This window comes from Pleurodeles waltl, chromosome 4_2, assembly GCF_031143425.1.
Source record: "Pleurodeles waltl isolate 20211129_DDA chromosome 4_2, aPleWal1.hap1.20221129, whole genome shotgun sequence".
NCBI lineage: Eukaryota > Metazoa > Chordata > Amphibia > Caudata > Salamandridae > Pleurodeles > Pleurodeles waltl.
Window position 1 is genome coordinate 1,049,813,868 of NC_090443.1, and position 22,045 is coordinate 1,049,835,912.

The 22,045-nt window shown below is 48.4% G+C and overlaps 1 protein-coding gene across 10 annotated transcripts in view; it reads right to left on the reverse strand.

Annotated features, from left to right (window-relative positions):
* Positions 1 to 791: 791 nt before the first annotated feature.
* Positions 792 to 22,045, reverse strand: part of LOC138293717 (equilibrative nucleobase transporter 1-like) — a 383,365-nt gene continuing 362,111 nt past the window's right edge. For 7 of the 10 annotated variants that reach the window (XM_069233048.1, XM_069233042.1, XM_069233043.1 and 4 more), the window contains 2 exons: positions 14,505 to 14,628; positions 6,212 to 7,871 (listed from right to left, as the gene is read on the reverse strand). In XM_069233048.1, coding sequence (XP_069089149.1) covers positions 7,704 to 7,871; positions 14,505 to 14,628 — 292 coding nt within the window. In that variant the 3' untranslated portion in view covers positions 6,212 to 7,703. Of the gene's footprint in view, positions 1,105 to 6,211; positions 7,872 to 14,504; positions 14,629 to 22,045 lie in introns of those variants that run through there. The other 3 variants (XR_011203087.1, XR_011203090.1, XR_011203089.1) reach the window with 1 other exon arrangement.

The window sequence follows — 22,045 nt, forward strand, 5'->3', positions numbered from 1 at the left end:
TATTGATTACGAAAGTCAATATCCATCTACAGTCAAATGTTTAATGTCAATTAATGACTGAATAAACGCTAAGAAATGTTTAACACCTAGTTAAGTCCTACTGGCTCTGTCAATCTACCAGGATGTTTCAAGGCTGTATAAAAACCCTTGTAAAACACCAATCGGGGGACAGTTCAGAAAAGCGACTGACTCCCCGCTGCTGCATTTTGTAAAGCGCCACTTTGAATCTTACTGCATATGTGTTTTATTGGTCTAGACCTCTACTCAGTTGATTCCCCAAAATCACACGCGTGAAGTTACCCTCCATATACGTCCTAGCCAACATGGAGGCAACGCCCCACCTCTAACCACCCAACGGGGAGATCACTCAGTCTTTACACAGAGAGGGGCCGTAGGTCATCCTTTGAGGGAGGTTCATGTCAAATGGTCTGTACCCCTGCTCGTGATGTCACCGCAGTCAGTCTCTCCTAGCCTGGATACCGGGGACGGCGGTCCCCCTGAAACATAGGGGTGCTCTTTGGTCGGACCATCAACGTCAGAACTCTGCGCCAGGAACCTCAGTCGGCTCACAAGACTGAGCTCGCTGTGGAAACAGCGCAGGGCTATTCAGAGACATCACAGGACAGCAGGGCTTTAGCTGTGCAGAGGGCTCGCATCCCAACATCTAGTTATTTCAATATTTTCACAGACTAATAAACAATATACAACAATACATGGGTTTCCTGAGCAGGAAACCCATAAGCATTTACCACACCCTCTTTCTACACCAAAAACAAATAATGCTGTCCAGCTCGAAGGCAAAGAAACTCCAGTTTATTACCAGTGACTTCCAACCTCTGACATAAAATACATTGTGTAAAATGTGGACAATATTGCACTCAACGGAAAACAAACACACAAAACATTTCTTGTAATAAAACGTGTCCCTCATTTCTTTAGCACATCTCAGACACGTTATAAAACTTGTTTTCAGGTGCAGGGTTACCATCGGGTCATACTCTAGACATGACAACTAGAACATGTATGCAGTCATGCTTCCATTTTCTTACGATAATGGCATTACTCCTAGTCCTACTCCCTCGCCTTCCTTTTAACCAATGAGGCCTCCCGCCTCCCCCCTAGACCCTCCCTTCCCCTTTCAAAACCCCCCCCCCACCCTTATCCCCTCCTGTACAAAAACCAAGCCCAAGCTGCAACTCGGACAGTCCGTACCGGGAGGGTGGGAGGGAACGGAAAAGGAAGGCGAGGGAGTAGGACTAGGAGTAATGCCATTATCGTAAGAAAATGGAAGCATTACCTCCCGTCCCTCCCTCGCCTTCCTTTTAACCAATGAGACATAGCAAGAAAACACACAGGAGACGGACATCGAGTTGCAAGACCTTTATTTAACATCCTGCACCAAGATCATCCCAAAAATTACCTCATAGAGGATAAGACCCGGTGACCTAACACCGACTCCAAACTACCCAAGTCCGACAGCCTGTAATGACGCACAAACGTCGAAGGAGAAGCCCAAGTGGCGGCCCTGCAAATTTCCATCACAGACATCCCCTGAAGCTCCGCCACCGTAGCCGCCATGCCTCTGGTAGATCTCCCCTGAATCCCTTGAGGAGGAACCACCTCTTTCAAGGAATAGGCCAATAGAATTAAAGATCTTACCCACCGACTCAAGGAAGCCGTGGAAGGTTTTTCACCTTTGCGAGCCGGACCAAAATTAACAAACAGTGAATCCCCCTTACGAAAAGGAGCCACCACCCGCAGATACTCTAACAAAACCCTGCGTACATCCAACGAATGCAAACGGACCTCCTCCCTTGAGGAGGGATTCGGACAAAATGAAGGAAGGATGACCTCCTGCCGGGAATGGAACGAAGAATTGACTTTTGGAATAAAGGAAGGCACCGGAACCAGAATCACCCTATCGTGAAAAATCTTACAAAAAGGAAAGGAACAAGCCAATGCCCCCAATTCCCCCAACCGACGAGCCGAAGTAATGGCTACCAAAAAGAACGTCTTCAAAGATAGATGGCGCAAATCACAGTCCCCCAATGGTTCAAAAGGGGCCTCCGTCAACACATCCAAAACCAAGTACAGATCCCATGAAGGAAAAGAACGTACCGGGCGAGGAAATAAATTAATAAGCCCTTGAAAAAATCTAGGCATCAAGCGCCCTTCATCCTGAAGATTACGCCATGGTCCTCTGAAAGCCTGAATAGCCGCCCACTGTACCCGAAGAGAAGCCACTGACAACCCTAAATGAGCACCGTCCTGCAAGAACTGCATCACCTCAAAGATAGAAGCGCAGGTAGGATCCAACTCACGACTTAAGCACCATGACGAAAACACCTTCCACTGTCGACCATAAGAAAGTAAAGTGGAACGTCTCCTTGAAGCCAGTATGGTAGAACTCAAAGCCACAGGCACCCCCAGACCTGTCAATCCCCGTCGTTCAACTTCCAGGCCGTCAAGTGCAACCTCCTCAACGACCCCAATGGGAGGCAGGGAAACTCCAGGGGAGACGGACAAAGGGGCAGAGGCCACATCCTCCCGTCCGCCATCAGCCTCAACAACGGGAACCAATTCGCCCTCGGCCAAAGTGGCACAATGAGGATAACCCTGGACCCCAGATCCCTCACTCGTAACAGAAACGCCCTGAGTAGTTGAAAAGGAGGGAACGCATACAAAAGGCCCTGCGGCCAAGGACACGACATCCCGTCCATCTCCCATGCTTGGGGACACCGAAACCGGGAGCAGAAGCGATCCACTTTCGCATTCCCTGCGGACGCAAACACATCCAGCACTGGAAGACCCCAAAGCCGAACCAGATGCTGAAAAAGAGACTTCCGGAGAGAGAAAAGTTGAGAGGAAGGAATCACTCTGCTCAGCAGATCCGCCCGAACATTTACCACCCCCCGAATGTACGTAGCCCTGAGAGAAGGAACCCACTCCTGAGCCCACACAAAAATCTCTCTGACTAAATTGAACAGAGCCCTTGACCTGGTCCCCCCTTGCCGATTGACATAAGCCTTGGCCACTAAGTTGTCTGTGCGAACCAGAACCGCTGATCCCCTCAGGGAATCCTGGAAATGGACCAGAGCCAGGAATACCGCCCTCAATTCGCGCCAATTCGACGACCGACTCGCCTCCCGAGGGGACCAAAACCCCTGAATCTGAGCCGACCCCATCCATGCCCCCCAACCGGAGAGGCTGGCATCCGTCGTCACCACCACGGGTCTCAGAGATGATAAAGATACCCCTACCCTCAGGTGGTCTGCATCCAACCACCATTGCAACTCTCTGTGAATCAATCCGGACCCTGGAACCCTGTCCTTCAGAGAACCGGACCCTGGTGCCCACCTTCTCAAGAACCATGTCATCAAGCACAGGAGATGGAAACGTGCCAAAGGAACCAGAAATATCACCGATGCCAAATGACCCTGCAGCCGCAACCATAGAAGAGCTCGGGGAGCAGACAGCAACAATACCTTTGTTACCAAAGCCTGGAGTACACCCAACCTTTTTTCTGACACAGTCACCAACCCTGGAAGTGTCTGAAACCGAGCCACCAGAAAAACTAGATCCTGGGACGGCACTAAGTCTGACTTCTCCCAATTGATTAAAAACCTGTGGTTTTGCAGGACCCCCAGAACTTGGTCCACCTGCCTCAGCAACAGGTCTCGTGATTGAGCATGAATCAAAATGTCATCTAGATAAGGATGCAGAAACACCCCTTCTGAATGAAGCAAAGCCACCAGAGGAGCCAGCACCTTCGTGAAAATTTGAGGAGAAGATTTTAGACCGAAAGGTAGAACGCAAAACTGATAATGGTCCTGACCCACAGCAAACCTCAGGAACTTTTGAGAGGATCTTGCCACAGGTACGTGTAGGTAAGCATCCTGTAGATCCAGTGACACCAGAAAGTCCCCTTGCCTGACCAATGGAAAAATAGTCTGAATGGACAGCATGCGGAAATGCACTGTCCTGATCCAGGTATTCACCTCTTTTAGATTGAGCACCGGTCGAAATCCCCCTGAAACTTTCTGCACAAGAAACAAGACCGAATAAATGCCCTGGCCCCTTTCGTCTAGCGGAATGTGGGAAATGGCTCCCTTGACCAGTAAGTCCCGCACTCTGTCCAATAATGCTCTTTTCCGAGACCCCTTTGAAGGCAGAGGAGTGGGACGTACCCCTGAATCTGGAGGAACCCTCACAAAATCTATGACATAACCATTGTTCACAATGTCTAGAACCCAATGATCGTTTACACTGTCCTCCCAAGCTGAAAGAAAGTGACTCAGTCTTCCCCCAACCGGCCCTCTGCCAGGCCCACAGTGATTGTCAGGACCCCTTCTTGAAACCACCCCGGGTCGCAGGAGCAGACTTCTTAGGCGAAAAACGCAGCTGGAAACGCCGTTTCCTAAATGAAAAGGATTTAGCATCCCTAGTAGGAGAAGATCTGGAATGCTTCTTCCACCCTTTACCCGAAGAAGAACCCCCTTTATAAGGTAAGGCATGCTTCCGCTCCTTAAATGCCTTGGAAAGCATGGATGGCAATTGTTCTCCAAACAAGTTACGACCATCAAACGGCAGTCTCAACAAGGCTGCCTTTTCCCCTGGATCAGCCTTCCAGGAACGCAACCAGAGGGACCTACGAGCCCCAATCAAAGACCCAGACGCCAGAGCCGAAGTACGGACCACATCAGAAGACACATCAGCCAACAAGCTGGCCTGCTGCTCCATACCAGCCAGGAGCTCTGAACATTCCGCCCCTTCCTGTACAGCCACCGCCAGTTTATCAAAGTCTTGTACCAATGACTGTGACGCATAAGCAGAATAAATCCCTGCCCTCAGCGCCAGATTCTCCGCAGCAAAAGCCCTCTTAAGACCTGAATCCACTTTACGGTCTGTGGCATCCGTAGGCACACAATCCTCCGGATTGACTGCCGTTTTGCCAATCAGAGTAGCCAAAATAGAATCCAGGCGTACTGAAGGAGGTAAAACCTCCTCACCCTCAAGCAAGTAAAGTTTCTGAAGGAATCGTGGAACCTGAGCCTTATCCACATCCTTCCACTCACGAAACACCATATCCTTCACAGGTCCCTGAAAAGGCATGGCAAACTTCGAAGGTGTCTGATATTGAGGAAATAAATGAGAATCCGAGTTTGTAGGTTGAAACACTGGGAAACCCAAATTGTCCCGAACATGTGCCATCACTTCCCACATTTCTTCTCTGGAAACATATTTCCCCCCAGATGACGTCGATGGGGCCTCATCCTCACTCTCCGATGAGGACTTCCTTGCCGCTACCGATGAGTGCGCAAGCTTAGGCTGACCAGTCCTGGCCACGCCTGCTTGCAGTGCCCTGGTAACAGCCACCTCAATCATATCCTGCACCTCCTCTCTGGACATGAGGGGAGTACCCCTGCCTGGTAACTGTGAGGTCTCCGGAGTAGCAATGCTAGCCTCACCTCCCTCCTCCGAGGAGAAGGAAGAGACAATCCTACGTCTTTTCGCTGGAACTTTAGGCATGGTAAACCACCAAATAACACTGACTCTCACCCCAAAAAACTACCCTATGTATAGGCACCTGGTCCTCCCCCAACAGGGCTCCACCAATCCCAAAAAAGGTCAACTACTTTGGCCAAATTCATAAAAATCACGGGCAGAACGCCCGTCCTACCTGAAGAGCAGCTCAAAATCGAAGTCCCTCAGTTCCCCGCGGCTCCGCGGCGCGGAAACCCGGAAACCGACGCCCAAGCCACAGAGGGCCGGCAGACCCCGTCAGCCGGCCCCCAGTACACGCCTCCCGAGCAGCCATGCTGCTCGTCAAAGACGCGACCCAGCCGGCGCACTCCTCGCGGAGCTCCGCGTCCCGAGGAGTGCCTCCACCGACGACCTCCAGGCCCCGCCGTGCAGGTAAGAAAGGGAAAGAAAACCGTCTAGAGTGGGCTAGACAAAAGAACAGGAGGGGATAAGAGTGGGGGGTTTTTTGAAAGGGGAAGGGAGGGTCTAGGGGGGAGGCGGGAGGCCTCATTGGTTAAAAGGAAGGCGAGGGAGGGACGGGAGGTAATGACTGTTCCTGCATACATGTAAGTTTGCTGCGCTCGTCACCCCGTGCCCCACCTGCTGCATAATTTGTGTGCTTTATAACAAAACATGTTTACATTAAAAAAAAAGTCCCAGCTGAAAGGTATATTGCAGTTCATACTAGTCATTGCAAGATACTTTTTATTTACAAAATCAGGCCTCGAACAGAGATGTAACATGTTGGGATTCTTCCAAAGTCTGGGCGCCATCTTGGAACAGCTGCTGCTTGGAGCTTGGTGGCTGGAATAACTTACACATGTTTGCATCATCCAGGGTCACCTCTTCAATGCCACACACAGTCACACGCTGGAAGGTGTCTAATGGACTTTTGCAGAGTGTGTGGCGCGTGCAGCACAGTGTGTGCAACAAGCGTAATAACTTTAGATTTGTTTATTTGCAAATATGCAGAATTATGCAGCAGAGGGGGGTGAAACAGCAAGTACAGCCAAGCAGTCACCGAACACTTGTGTTTTTCCAGAGGCTTTGTGCACAAGTCACTTACCTATCTGAGGCCCTAAGACGTCAGTTTTAAATGGCGGAACCCACCAGCTCCCCCCAGTAACCATCGCCTGCACAAGAACCCTGAGAAAAGGCCTTGCGCTGGCCTGTGACGTCAGTACCTTGGCACGATGCACAATATAAAGTACATTATACAAGAGGATCTGTGGGTGGTCTTTCCTCTTCCACCAAGGGGGTACAGCCACGTCCCGCAGGGATGTAAAATGTTGGTTTTCGTTTGTTTAATAAACTTAAGTCAGACCTGTACTATAAAAGTCAGCTTTTCTTGTCCAAATAAGAATAGCAGAGCAAACACGATACACCTCTGCAGCAATCACTTCACAAGTTTAGTTTTAACAATAAAAAATAAAATGTTAAAAAAACATAACACTATGGCACTCATTATAGAGCAGCTGTTCGATGGAATATTAAAATTATACAAAACAAGCTTAAAAAAGTGAATAATGATTTTAAAAGATGATGGGTAATGGGAGTGGGGGGGGAGAAGTAGTAACGAAAAAGTAAAGAAAGAACAAAGGTAGAAATATGCAACTAGAGGTATGGAAGCAAAGAAAAGTAAGACAAACAAGAAATTAACAAAACTGAAAAACATAATGAGACATAAAGAGGGAAAAGAAACAAAAAAAGGAAAAAGTGTGAAAGACAGAGACCCCCCAAAAAATAGAAAACACAATAAAGTAAGAAGACAAGTTGAAAAAAAAAAAAGAAAAAGCAAGTAAGTAAGAAAAAAAAAACAAAGACAAAGGAATGAGTCACGAACAAGCAGAAAATGAAACAAAAAATACACTAGGGAGAAAAACAGAGAAAGAAATGAGTCGAGAAATAAGCTGAAACTTTAACCTAAAAAAACATTTTCCCTAATAAAATGATAAAACATTGTAACAATAACATTTTGGCGTAAAAGTGCTCCCTGGGGGTGGCAGTGACCACCACCCCACACACAGCACTTGGGGCTGAGATCTGCTCAGAGTTCAATAAGCCCAATACTGAGATGCTGCGCCCGGGACCACGGGCCCCTCATTCTGCGCCACTCTGGGAGTGTCCAGCGCAGACCGCTTCCTTGATGGCCGGCCTTGCACTCTTGGTACAGGAGCGGCTCAGTTTGCCGAGGTGTCCCCTTCAAGGTGAGTCCTTTCTCCCTCCATCACAGCAGGTGGCTTGTCCGCTGCACCCCCAGCAGCCCGCTCCCGTCGCCGGCACTCCAGGAACACGTTTATTGGGTGGATGAAGGCCAGGAGGACGAAGATAATCAGACTGATGTTCACCTGCAGGTAAGGACAGGAGGGAAAGATGAGGACATGCTGTGCTCCTCCTCCACTGCGCCCACTCCATTGTTAAGTTGTCTGAGGTTGAAGACCAACTGTGAACAATATGCACATGATTCCACTTGTGGTGGCCATCTTGGAATGGGTTTTCTTATAATATAAAAACAAATCCAAAGATGGCCGCCACACGTGCAAACGCATGCATATTGGTCAACAATGAGCTTTTTTCAAACAAAATAAAATTAATTCTAACATCGCCGCCATCCCTGTGTCCCTCCTCATTGCGGGCACCTTTGAATGAATTTTCTCAAAATATAAGAAAACCCAAATAAAAAATGTCCACCGTGCATGCACACTCCTGGATCATGGTCTCGTTTGCATGGCTTTCTTCAAACACTCACGGGGGCCATCTAGCAAAAGAAAAGCATTGGCAAAGCCAACAGTTTTCACCAGTGAGTGGTTTGGCTTTGCGAAGGCTTACCTTTTAAAAGGGGGGGAGTGCTGCCTATTCCCCTACTTCTCTTCTGGGCCTTCGATGCCAGCTACTACATAGTGAGGTGCCGGATGCAAATTCACCATCAAACTCGCTGCAAGAAGGTACTCTGCAGTACAATTTTAACAATGCACTAGTAATGTTTCTCAGTGCTCTCAATGCACTAGTAATGTTTCTCAGTGCATTTTTTGGATGCAATGTGCCATGTGTCAAAACATGAACAGGTCCAAAGACTTAAAAACAAATCTAATTAACTGTTTGAAGAATTTGTACCAACAGCCACACTCTTTCTGAGCAGAGGACTAGATAAATAGATTATGTCATTTGTTGTTACGTATTATGGCTTTTAAAGCGCGCGGCTGCCCAACCACGCGCCTCCACCGGTAAGAAAAACACTGTTAGTTTTTGTTACATTAAAGCTACAGGGAAACTGAGGTGGAGGTCTGCTCACTCATTAAGAGAAAAAGAGCCACACCACCTTCTGAGGCCAAGTTAAAATCAAGATATTTGCGAAGATGGGCATCTTCTTTAGCATGAACAGCCATGTGGACTTGTTCATGGGCACCTGGGTATCGCTCAAACTACATAGCTTTTTTGGGTCTGACCCTCTGACTGCCATACACACAGCGGCCAGAGGAGCCCAAGAGATTGTGTAACCTACCCTCTAAGCGTCTGTTTGTTGCATGTAGTGCTGTAGATTCACGTGTTCTGCATACTCCTGCCATCTAGTGTTGGGCTCGGACTGTTGCAACTTGTTTTTCTTTGAAGAAGCCTTTTGAGACATGAGGGCTCGGTGACTCCTTCTCTGGTTGTGAACGCGCTAGGGTACTAACTCCATTGTTACACTGTTATCCACACAGTAGATAGGAGAAGGTATGGGGTAGTGACTAGGAAAGGACAGTTGCCATGCTTGCTCTATAAGTAATTGTGAAGGTTGAAGAGATCTGTACCAAACAGTGGCTTCCAGAGAGGAGGGTGGGCGCATATGAATCTACAGCATTACATGCAACAAACAGATGCTTACAGGGTAAGTAACATAATCCGTTTGTAGCATATGTTGCTGCAGAAACATGTTCTGCATCCACTGTAAAGCAGTACTCTCTTAAGAAGATGGTGCAGAGGTCTGAAACAGAGCTTTGAGGACAGTTTGCCCAACACTAGCTGGTTGCCTTGCAAGATGCTTTGTGAAGGTGGGTGGAGTGGACCGTGTGGCAGCTTCACAGATGCCAGCTATGGGTACATTCCCATGAGAGGCTAAAGTGGCACCCTGCTTGCGGGTGTAGTGCGGCATGGGGCGGGTAGGGGTGGTCCTTCTGGTTTTAAGGTAAGAGATCTGGGTGTATTTAACAATTCACCTGGCAATACCTGCCTTATGAGGCCTTATGAGGCTGTGCAAAGGCAATAAACCCTGTTGTGTTTTATAGAAAGGTTTGGTCCTCTGTATATGATACATGAGAGCACATTTGACATCAGTTGTGTGAAGTGCTCTCGCAGCTACCAAGTCAGGCTGTGGAAAGAAGACCTGGAGCTCAATTGTTTGGTTAAGGTGGAATGGGGAGACCACCTTAGGTAGGAACTTGGGGTTGGTCCTAAGAACAGGCATTATGGAACCTGGAAGAAAGCTTTCTGCAGTGTGAGGGCTTGTAGCTCACTGTAGGAAAGTGCCCTCTTTCTTGGCATGGTTATGCCCATTTTCTGCCTGTTGTCAGTGTGTTTGACTGGGTCAGCTGGGTTCCTGCTAACCAGGACCCCAGTAGTTCTGTTCTCTCCTCTAAATTGTACCTTTTATATTCCCACAATTGCCATACTGGTCCCCCCATGTAAGTCCCTAGTGTACGGTACCTAGGTACCCAGGGCAGTGGAGTTCCAGGGGATCCCTATGGGCTGCAGCAGTCATTCTGCCACCCACAGGGAGCCCATGCAAAGAGTTCTGCAGGCCTGCCATTGCAGTCTGCGTGAAATGAGTGCATGCACCCATTTTCACTACAGGTCACTGCACCAGGTCACTGTAAGTCACCCCTATGGTAGGGCCTTCTAGTCCAGAGGGCAGGTACCGGTGTGTGAGGGCACCGCTGCATGAGCAGAGCTGCCCCCACAAACTCCAAAGCCTCTAGAGAACTCTCAAAAGACTTCAAAGAAAATACCACCAACAAGAACTGAAGTGGAAATTAGACCTGAATCCGAAGGAAAAAGAAAGGCTTATATCAGTGCTCAGTGCCTATAAATAAGCAATAAATAAAGCTAAAACAGAGTTTTATTCACACAAAATTAAGGAAGCGAAAAATGTCCCTAGCCAGGTGACCACCTGTCAGGAGGAGGCTGTGATGTCACCTGCATGACCTGGCCACTCAGATGCTCCCAGGGGATTCTGCCCACCTTGGATTCAAGATGGCAGAATCAAGTGGCCACCTGGAGGAGCACCGGGCACCACCCCTGGGGTGGTGATGGACAGGGGAATTGTTACTCCTCTTTCCAATGTCCAGTTTTGTGCCAGAGCAGGGACCAGGGGTCGCTGCACTGGTGCAAACCGGTTCATGCCCTTCAAAGCATACTGGGGAAGCTACCCCTCTTAAGCCATGTAACACCTATTTCCAAAGGGAGAGGGTGTTGCCTCCGCCTCTCAAAGGAAATCATTTGTTCTGCCTTCCTGGGCTTGAGCTGATCAAGCAGTAGGAGGGCAGAAACCAGTCTGTAGGATGGCAGCAGCGCGGGCTGCCCGGGAAAACCCTGCAACTGGTAAGAGCAAAGCTGGAAGTCCTCTAAGGAGCCCCCAGAGTGCATGGAATTATACAACCAATACTGGCAACAGTACTGGGGTATGATTCTGACATGTTTGATACCAAACATGCCCGGTTTCGGAGTTACCATTATGTAGATGGACATAGGTAGTGACCTGTGTCCAGTACAGGCGTAAAATGCGTCCCCGCACTCACGAAGTCCAGGAAAATGGAGCTGGAGTTCGTGGGGGCACCTCTGCTCATGCAGTGGTGCCCTCACACACAGGTACTTGCACCTTGCCCTCTGGACTAGGAGGGTCTACCATAGGTCTGACCTGGTGCAGTGACCTGTCGTGAAAGGGTGCGTGCACCTTTTCACCCAGGCTGCAATGGCAGGCCTGCATACACATTTCACATGGGCTTCAATGGGTGGCATAATACATGCTGCAGCCCATGGGGATCCCCTGGTGCCCCAATGCCCTGGGTACCTAGGTACCATAATACTAGGGACTTACCCTGGGGGCACCAGTATGCCAATTGTGGGGTGCACAAAGTCAGGAACAACCAAATTTAGAGGGAAGGAGCACAGTCACTGGGGTCCTGGTTAGCAGGACCCCGATGAACACAGTCAAAACACACTGACAGCAGGCACAAAGTGGGGGTAACCATGCCAAAAAGCGGGTACTTTCCTACAGGAGTGGAGCGGGCGGAGGCGAAGGCGGTGGTGGAGGATGAGGCAGAGGAGGAGGCGCGGGGCCAGCAGCCTTGTTGTTATCCTTCTGGGAGGTGGCTGTGGTAGACCAATGTCCGAATGTGGAATGTTCTAGAAGGCAAATCTATGCTTTTTAGCCAAAGTCTTTTCTTTAGTGGAGATCTTGATTGTGCGTGGGTGAACGATGGGCGCTGATGCCTTTCATCCTGCTCCTTCTGGAGCTGTGTGGATCGGCCTCTGCTCAGAGTTGGCTGTCAATGGTCTTTTCACTGATGATGTTGATTTTGACCTCAAGTGAGGTGCCAGCTTTGAGACTTTGGCGCGGACACAAAGTCTCGGACTCATGGGCCACTTGGTTTCGAGGATCATGGCTGGATTCCATCTCGGATCCAATGTCATGCTTTAGTAGCGACCATAGTCCAAGGGCAGTGGCGCACCTGAAAGCGGCTGTGGCTTATGCACAGGGCTCGCTTCCCAAACACCAGGGTGGTAGTGCTCGGCTTCTACGCGTAGCCACTTATGTGTCTTAGAAGTGGTTTGAGTGTTGACCATACTCATGCATTTCAGCGCTGGCTTCAGATGAGGTATAGGGTCGACGGAGGTAAATGGGACATCCTGAGCTCCTCATCCTCCTCTTGAACATCTTCTTCAGCTTTTGATGCGTTAGATATGCCAATTTTGGGACTGAGCTGGAAGGTCAGGTGACTCACCAAATTGTTTTTCATGGTGCCGGGTGGGTCGGCCTCATAGAAGATGTCCTACGTTTCTGAGGATGAACAGTACATTTTGTTGTGAGCCCTCACCTATCTCTCTGCTGCGAAGGTTCTTGTAGCGGGTCTTGTCCTGCTTCGGGCAGAGGTACAGACTGCTTGGAGGTCGGCTCAAGGTCACTTGGTGACACTGAGGGCATCTTTTGAAAGGTGCCCATTCCCTTGCCTTCAGCATGTCTTCAATCGCAGATGTTGGTAAGAAGGATGCATTGCCCCCAAAGAGCCAAGGCACCCCAAAGGGCCAAGGTGCCCTAAGGTCCCAGTGCTTCGATGACTATTTCCTGGGCGGTTCAAAAAGAGAAGATTGAAGAAACAGTAGACGCATTAGAAAGTCTTCTCAGCAATGGCAAGGCAAGTCAATGAACTCAGGCGCTGCGAAGGTGCGCATCAAATATGTCAAGACTGAGATCAACGTGGATACAAGTCCGAACCAGATGGTGGAGAAAAATATGTAGCAATGGATTCAGTGTCCATGCATGTTCACGACTAGAGGGGAAGTCACAGAGACACTGTGACTACCACATCTTCCTTTCAAGAAGACCAGTACAAAGGGGGTCCTATTATAAGCATCATCGAAGGTCATGTACCCATCTCAGGTGAGGTTCACAACTTTTCACTTTGTGACATACCTACTGCAGACTCTCGTCAACTCACAGGTGAACCTGCTGCTTCTGGTGATGAGCTGGATCCTTGGGTGGTGTTGACTTCTCTTTGTATAGTGTGACCATGGAAAGCTAAACTTGTGGCAGTGGATGGTGGAAGACACCAATGGGCACTGGATTGTGGTGCAAACCCAGGGACAGTGGACAGTGGTGCACACAGCCATGGGCAGTGGATGGTGTTGCATACCAACTGGAAAATAGATCCCTCATCAGTAACCTGGATCTGAGCAAAACCACAGTCCACTTTCTAAATAATTGTATTTGGTCCACCATTGCGTGTAGCATGTAGATATGTTGTATGATCGGCCATGGATATCATCTGCATATAAATAAATGGAGAAAGTCTACGCCCATGCTAAAGTGGTGAGAGTACCAAAAGGAGTAAACATGACTGCCTCACATTGTTGCGTCAAGCAATTCTCTTTGTTGTCCGCTATTCCATGAGGTATGCAGAACGTTAAGAGCCTCTCTGTGGATGTTTACTTGTTATTTATTAGAAGGTGCCACAGAAGACCTCTGGCTTCGATTTCTGCCCAGAGGATGGTCGAAGCCTCCTGATGGTAGAATAACCAGCAGGGAAATAACTAAGGCTGAACCGAGAGGTTCTGAGGCTGAAGGCCCTAATGTCTTGAACTCCGGGGTGAGGTGCAAGTACCACTGTAGACCAAGCACAATGAATGAATGATGTTATTTGTAAAACGGACAACTGCTCAGAGGATGGAGGATCCCGGCGCTAAAGCAGAGGTCCGGAGGAAGGTGTAATATAGTCACGATGCCTGTATCTATTCCTATGAGGCGGGCACGGCTTCCTACTCCAGATCCTTATTTCAAGCACACGATAAAGGCTAGATGGACTAGGCGTAACGCCACACCGAAGAAGGTCAGCAATTTCAATTATGTGGTGGTAGCACATGAACACAAACCTCGAGCATGAATCACATAGCATGTGAATATGATGTGGTCATACTACATATGTGCTGAGGAGACCATGTTTATACGTGGCAAAGAGGATAGAGGGGGTGCTGACTTCCTGGATTTCTGTAGAAAAAATTGACCTTTTTATGAAGCTTCAAGAGGACCTCAGAGGAGCTAAGCATCTGCCCAGATGCCCGCTTCATGGTCCAGAGTGATGGTGGCACTTGCAGAGTTGTATGAAACAACAGCTCTAATCAAGTCTCTTCCGCACTGATAACTGTCTAGGAGGAGCTGCTCTGTTGCCTTTTCAATCATAACATACAGCCTCAGGGGTATGTGGCACCCGCTCATCACAAATACTCACATAAAAGGGATCTCCATCGAGCACGTCCTTCACAAGAGCAAAGCAAGGGTACTGCAGGATGGATACAATAGCAGATAGCGCCATCACAAGGCCATAGAGCTTCCCAAAGTGTGCAAGAGGAAATCTGAGGGACGAATAAAGTGAAATGGACACGGTCACCAAAACATTAACGTTACACTGAGGACAGCCCACTCCACACACAACCCCACCTGGTCACGCCTCCACACAACACTCCCATGCTACAGATTACCTGCTCCTACCTATGCGCAAACACACACGCTGTCATAGCACAGCTTTCTTCTCTCCCTCACACACACTCATCTACACTGAATCCTTCAACACACACAATACGCTGCCCCTCCTCCACACACATCCCGTCACTTCTCTCGCTCTCTTACACATATACAGAAATTTCATTGTTCTTTCACCTGCACAGATGCACCGCACATCCATCCCACCTCAGATACAAATATGTGGGTGCACACAAACACAGATACATATATGCCTCCCCTCACCCAGCCCTCTGCCCCACTCTCCACCTTTGTAAGGTGGGCCGCACTTTCTTAACCTGCTTCTTTCAAACAGCCCTATGAAGATAGGACAGAAAGACTGCATGACTGATTATGTTACCGGGAGCACCAGATGAAAATTAAGGCCGGAGTTGAAACACATTTACAGTGTCTGTCCCTAGTTCAAAGGTGTCAGCAGGGGCAGGAACTTCCAGGATCATCCCTAATCCATGTCCCATACAATGCCTCATGATTTAAAAGAAGCAATAACATTCTCAAGCAACTGTAAGAAATCGGGTTATTAGTTGTGCAGGATGTGAGGCCTGCTCAACTGATAGGTCCACACCTTCTCATCACTAGTAACCAGGTACCCTCTTGTAGGGCTAGACTCTGTCTATAGAAGCAGAGCAGTTCAAGGCCTACTCAGGGGAGGTGGTGAGGGCTGGTAATCACCATTCACTAAGGCACATTAACTTTGGAGAACTTACACCTTTTATAGGAGTGGCATTAAATGATGTAAATATTAGAAAGCTGCCCACATTTGTAGATCGACCTGCCACTAACACAGTAGGAGAGCTGACTAATAAATACAGAAACTGCTTGCTATGAGATCTATGGTTATGCAAAATCGTCTTACGCTGGATTTGTTCCTCGCAAAGCAGGGCAAGTTTGCAGAGTCATTCACCCTCGAGAATGCGGAGCTCATACCACACATAGATAAGCAGCTTGACAACTACATGACTAATATTATGAATATAACACATGAACTAACCAAGCAGAAAGAATCAAGTGTCTAGGAATGACTGGCTTCTATCAGAAGAGGTTTTGCTAAGATAGGGGAACGGCTGGATAGTGTAGGTAGAGGAATTCCAAAGTTGCTTTTAACATCTTTCCTGGTCATACTAATCGACAAAGCATGTGTGCAAGAGAATTCCATGAAGCAATGGTACCGACTGCGGGTATAAGAAACTGTCAGCAATGAGGGGAAGTAAGAGAAAAAGACTTCACGTGAAGGTTGAAGAATTTCAAAAAGATCTCTACGACACCTTGAAGGACTTGGAACAAAATTCTGAAGTTAATGCCTGATGTGTTGTAAAAATTAGATCATGTGTTCATTTTCAAATCATCGGGGAGGGTTGTGAGAGCTATTTTTCTTATTTCACTTTAAATGCATTAGAAATTGGGCTTAAGCTATTGTAAACTGTGTTTACTTTACACACTTTTTCATCCATCTTGAATCACTGCCGCAATAACTCTCAAAAAGTAATTGTCCACTCTGTGCATTCTCTTTAAAAAAGAAAAAGCAATTTTTTTACACACACACACTAACAAATGCTATGTATCAATTTACAGATATATATACAAGGTAAGTGGAAAAAACTTAAGTGACATTCTGAAATCACATTTGACCCATAGTGTAGAAAAGTAACATCTTTCTTGGCATGGTTACCCCCATTTTCTGCCTGTTATGTTTGACTGTCTACTGGGTTCATGCTAACCAGGACCCTAATAGCTTTGCTCTCTCCTCTAAATTGTTCCTTTTTATTCCTACAATTTGCAGATTGGTACCCCCATGTTAGCCCCTAGTATATGGAACCTAGATACTGAGGGCATTGGGGTTCCAGGTGATCCCTATGGGCTGCAGCTGTTATTCTGCCAATCATGGAGAGCCCATTCAAAGGGCACTGCAGGCCTGCCATTGCATTCTGTGTGAAACGGGTGCATGCACCCGTTTTCACTACAGGTCACTGCACCAGGTCACCCCTATGGTAGGCCCTCTCAGCCCAGAGGGCAGGGTGCAGGTACCTGTGTGTGAGGGCACCCACCCACTAGCAGAGGTGCCCCCAGAAACTCCAGATCCATTTTACTGGACTTTGTGAGTGCGGGGACGCCATTTTACACCTATGTCCAGCTGCATAATGATAACTCCGAACCTGGGCATGTTTGGTATCAAACATGTCAGAATCATACCCCAATACTGTTGCAAGTATTGGAAGTATGATTCCATGCACTCTGGGGGGCTCTTACAGGGTTTTTTCCTGGCAGCCCAGCAGCTGCAACCCCTCATACAGGTTTCTGCTCTCCTGCTGCTTGATCTGATCAAACCCAGGAAGGCAGAACAAAGGATTTCCTTTGGGAGAGGGAGGTAACACCCTCTCCCTTTGGAAATAGCTGTGACTGGCTTGGGAGGGGTAGCCTCCCCAAGCCACTGGTTTTGTCTTGAAGGGCACATTTGGTGCCCTCTGTGCATGAACCAGTCCACACTGGTTCAGGGACCCCTCCAGTCACTGCATCGGCGCAAAACTGGACAATGGAAAGGGGAGTGACCACTCCCCTGTCCATCACCACCCCAGGGGTGGTGCTCAGAGCTCCTCAGAGGGTCCCTGGGTTCTGCCATCTTGATTCCAAGGTTGGCAGAGAACGTTGGGAGCATCTGAGTGGCCAGGCCAGGCAAGTGATGTCAGAGGCACTCTCTTATAGGTAGTTACCTGGTTAGGTGACCAAGCCCCCTCTTTGGGCTATACAAGATCTTCCTTTGGGGTGGGTCCTCAGATTCGGCTTGCAAGATTCCAGCAGCACTACTCTGCAACCTCTGCTTCAACTTCTGGCTACTGGAACCACAACTGGACCCTCCAGGAGGCAACAAACGCTGCTACAACAAAGAAGACTCTGCTGCAACTTTGTTTCTATGTCTCCTGCCAGCTTTACAACATTTCCCCGGCTGTGCATCCTTAGAAGATAGGAACTCTTCAGCCTGCACAAGAAGAAGAAGGAATCTCCCTTGGAGTGAAGGAGTCACTTTCCTGCAACCGCAGACAGCTACAACAAGCAACCATCGGCTGTGTGGATCTCCTCTCATCTTGAGCTGCGTGGATCCTGCATCAAGTGTGGTGGTCTGGAGTAGTTCTCTTGGTCCTCTCTGCCAGCTGTCCAACTTTGGTGGAGGTAAGCCTTTGCCTTCCCACCAGGACATTACCCCTGTGCAATGCATCTCTTGCAGCTGCCAAGGCTTGTTCGCACCTCCTCCTAGGGATCTTCAGGCGACCTATAGCTTCAGCCCCCAGCAACCTCCATCCTACAATGCACAGCCTCCTTTGTGGTTCTCCTGCGGCGTGGGATCCTCTTTTGTAGTGCTGCGTGGGCATCCCCTGCTACTCCTGTGTCCCCGTCCTGTGGGACTCCTGTAGGTGTTGCCTCTGCTCCTGTGGATTCTGCGACGCTGAGGGCCCCCTGTGACTACCCCTCCTGGATTGAGCCTTGCTGGTCCCCGGCAGCACCTCTTTTCCACTAACTACGAGTTTGCCTTTGCCAATGCTGGTTGGTGGAATTCCTGCCCGACAACCATCTGCAATCTTCCTTCCAGCGTGGGGCTTCATCTGCTTCCATCAGGAACTCTTCTCTGGCTCCAGGGATGCAGTGCTGACCTGTTCTTCATCACCGTCAACTAACTCATTGTATCCATAGCTGGGTGGTTAGTAGCCTCTACGCCTCCTGGACTCCATTGTGACTCTTGGACTTGGTCCCCTCTCTCCACGTGTCTTCTCTCTTCGGGAATCCACTGCTGGTTTTCTTGCAGTCATGTCTGGGTGTCTTATTTTCCTCCTTTTTGGGTGGTTTAGGGAAATCCAGTGTTTTACTCCAGCATTCCGGGTCGCAGGGGGGTACTGTGCAACTTACCTCTGGTTTTCTATTACTCCCAGCTCCCCACTACACATTTTACTTACCTAGGTGGGGGTATTCGCATTCCTTTTTTTTTAGTATATGGTTTGTACTCCCCCTAAGGTCACTATATGTTATTGCTATTTGCACTGTTTTCTAACCTTTTCTATGCCTGTTTCTGATTCCTAGTGTATATATTTAGTGTATTACTTACCGCCTTAGTTACCTGTCTAGTATTTTGTGGTTATTTGTTCCAAAAATAAAGTACTTTTATTTTTGTACAACTGAGTGTTTTCTTTCATGTGTGTAAGTGCTGTGTGACTACAGTGGTACTGCCTAAGCTTTACATTTCTTTTAGATAAGCCTTGGCTGCTCATCCACAGCTACCTCTACAGAGCCTGGCTTCTAGACACTGCCTACACTTCACTAAGAGGAGATACCTGGACCTGGTATAAGGTGTAAGTACCATAGGTACCTACCACAGACCAGGCCAGCTTCCTACATTGGTGGCAGCGGTGGGATAAGCACTTGCAATTGCCTTACCACTCTGTCACATGGTACTTTCCACAGGAAAGAACACTTACTAGCTAGGGATACACACATACACCTAGTGTCAAGACATAGGTGGTCATTACAACCTCGGCGGTCTTTTTACAAGACCGCCGTGCTGAAGACCTCCAGTGCAGGCGGTTTTCCGCTCGGCGCATTATGACCGCTGGCAGCCCTACGTCCTTTTCCGGATGGAGAGCCGCCAGCAGCCATAGTCAGAGATGCTGCTTCTCTCACAGGAGAGTCCAGCAACTCTGGAAGCATTGAGGACAGCCTCAATGAAGATGACCTCCTGCTAGCCAGGTTGGCCAAAAGATTGGCTTTGGAAAGACAGATGCTAGCCATAGAAAGGGAAAAACAAGAGATGGGCTTAGGTCCCATCAATGGTGGCAGCAATATAAATAGGGTCAGAGATTCGCCTGACATGCTAAAAATCCCAAAAGGGATTGTAACTAAATATGAAGATGGTGATGACATCACCAAATGGTTCACAGCTTTTGAGAGGGCTTGTGCAACCAGAAAAGTAAACAAATCTCACTGGGGGTCTCTCCTTTGGGACTTCTCAGTCAAAACACTGGATGGTTGGATTAATGGCAGTGGTGTAAGTGATTATGATGGGCTGTACAATCTGATTATTAAAGAACACCTGTTAAGAAATTGTTTCAATTGTTTCAACTGCATCAGCATCTGGTAGACCTAGGACCAATTTCTCCCCAAGAATTGGGAAAGAAGGCGGTCCATTGGGTCAAGACTAGGGTGACAAAGACTTCCACAGGGGGTGACCAAAAGAAAGGGGTCACAAAGACTCCCCAGGGGAAGAGTGTTGAGACATCCAAGGGAAAAAGTAAAGAGTCTTCTACAGGGCCCCAAAAACCTGCTCAGGAGGGAGGGTCCAAAGCCTCTTCACAATCCAATTTTGGGTACAAAGATAAAAACTTTGATCCCAAGAAGGCCTGGTGTCGTAGCTGTAATCAGCAGGGACACCAAACTGGAGACAAGGCCTGTCCCAAGAAAAGTTCCACTTCAAACTCTACTCCAGTTAGCACTGGAATAGCCAGTCTCCAGGTGGGATTAACACTGTGCCCAGAGCAAATCAGGGTTCACACTGAAGCTACATTAGTCTCTGAGGGTGGGGTGGACTTAGCCACACTGTGTAAGGGGCAAGAAACATGTCCCTCTCTTGAAGGCCTTAGGCAGCAAGCTGCTGAAGAGACCAAAGGAAAAATCACTGGAACACAGAGTCTATTGGGAAGATGGACTCCTCTACACTGAGACAAGAGATCCCAAACCTGGTGCCACTAGGAGAGTGGTAGTGCCTCAGGAGTTTAGGAAGTTCACTCTGACCTTAGCTCATGATATTCCACTTGCTGGGCATTTGGGACAAACCAAGACTTGGGAAAGGTTAGTTAACCATTTCTATTGGCCCAACATGTCTCAGAAGGTAAAGGAGTTTTGTGTCTCCTGTGCCACCTGTCAAGCCAGTGGTAAGACAGGTGGACACCCAAAGGCCCCCCTCATTCCACTTCCAGTGGTGGAGGTCCCCTTTGAAAGAGTGGGTGTGGACATAGTGGGTCCACTTGAACCTCCCACAGCCTCAGGAAACCAGTATATTCTAGTGGTAGTGGATCATGCCACTAGGTACCCCGAAGCAATTCCCCTTAGGTCCACTACTGCCCCTGCAGTAGCTAAAGCACTCATAGGTATCTTTACTAGAGTGGGATTTCCTAAGGAGGTGGTGTCTGACAGGGGTACCAACTTCATGTCAGCATACCTGAAACACATGTGGAATGAGTGTGGGGTGACTTACAAATTCACCACACCATACCATCCACAAACCAATGGACTTGTAGAAAGATTTAACAAGACATTATAGGGCATGATCATAGGGCTCCCTGAAAAGCTCAAAAGGAGATGGGATGTCCTCTTGCCATGTCTGCTTTTCGCCTACAGAGGTGCCTCAGAAGGGAGTAGGGTATTTCCCCTTTGAACTTCTGTTTGGCCATCCTGTAAGGGGACCACTAGCTCTTGTAAAGGAAGGCTGGGAGAGACCTCTTCATGAGCCTAAACAAGATATAGTGGACTATGTACTAGGCCTACGTTCCAGGATGGCAAAGTACATGGAAAAGGCAAGCAAAAACCTTGAGGCCAGCCAACAACTCCAGAAGATGTGGTATGACCAAAAGGGTGCTATGGTTGAGTTTCAGCCAGGGCAGAAACTCTGGGTTCTGGAGCCTGTGGCTGAAGACCGACAAGACGGAAGCTGAGATGTTCGGGAAAAGCCCCTCAACCATGGGACTATCAACCTGGAGGCCAACAGAACTAGCACCACAGCACTCATACCCCCCATGCTAAAAACCTGAAGATCATTGTTGATTCCAAACTCAACAAGTCAATGCTGTCACTGCCTCACGCTTCTACACCATGAATAGGAAGATTTTCAAACTCCCCCGACTAAAAACCATAACACACACCCTCTTCACCAGCAAACTGGACGATGGAAAATCCCTCCACACTGGGATCAACAAGCAACTCATCACGAGGATGCAAACCATTGAGAGCTCGTGGGCCAGAATCACTCTCAACCTGCCATGACTTGTGCACATCTCATCTCACCTCAAAGAACTTCACTGGCTACCAACACACAGGGGAGCAAATTTCAAACTCCTGACCCAGTCCTACAAAAATGATCTTTCTCTTATCAACTTTTCTCTCTTCAATTCTCCATATCCTTCTGGACTATCCATTCCCCAACCGGGCAGTGGCTGTCTTGATTGACAGCATCCCACAGTCCATCACGCAGTACCACTGGTCAGGGGCCAATAC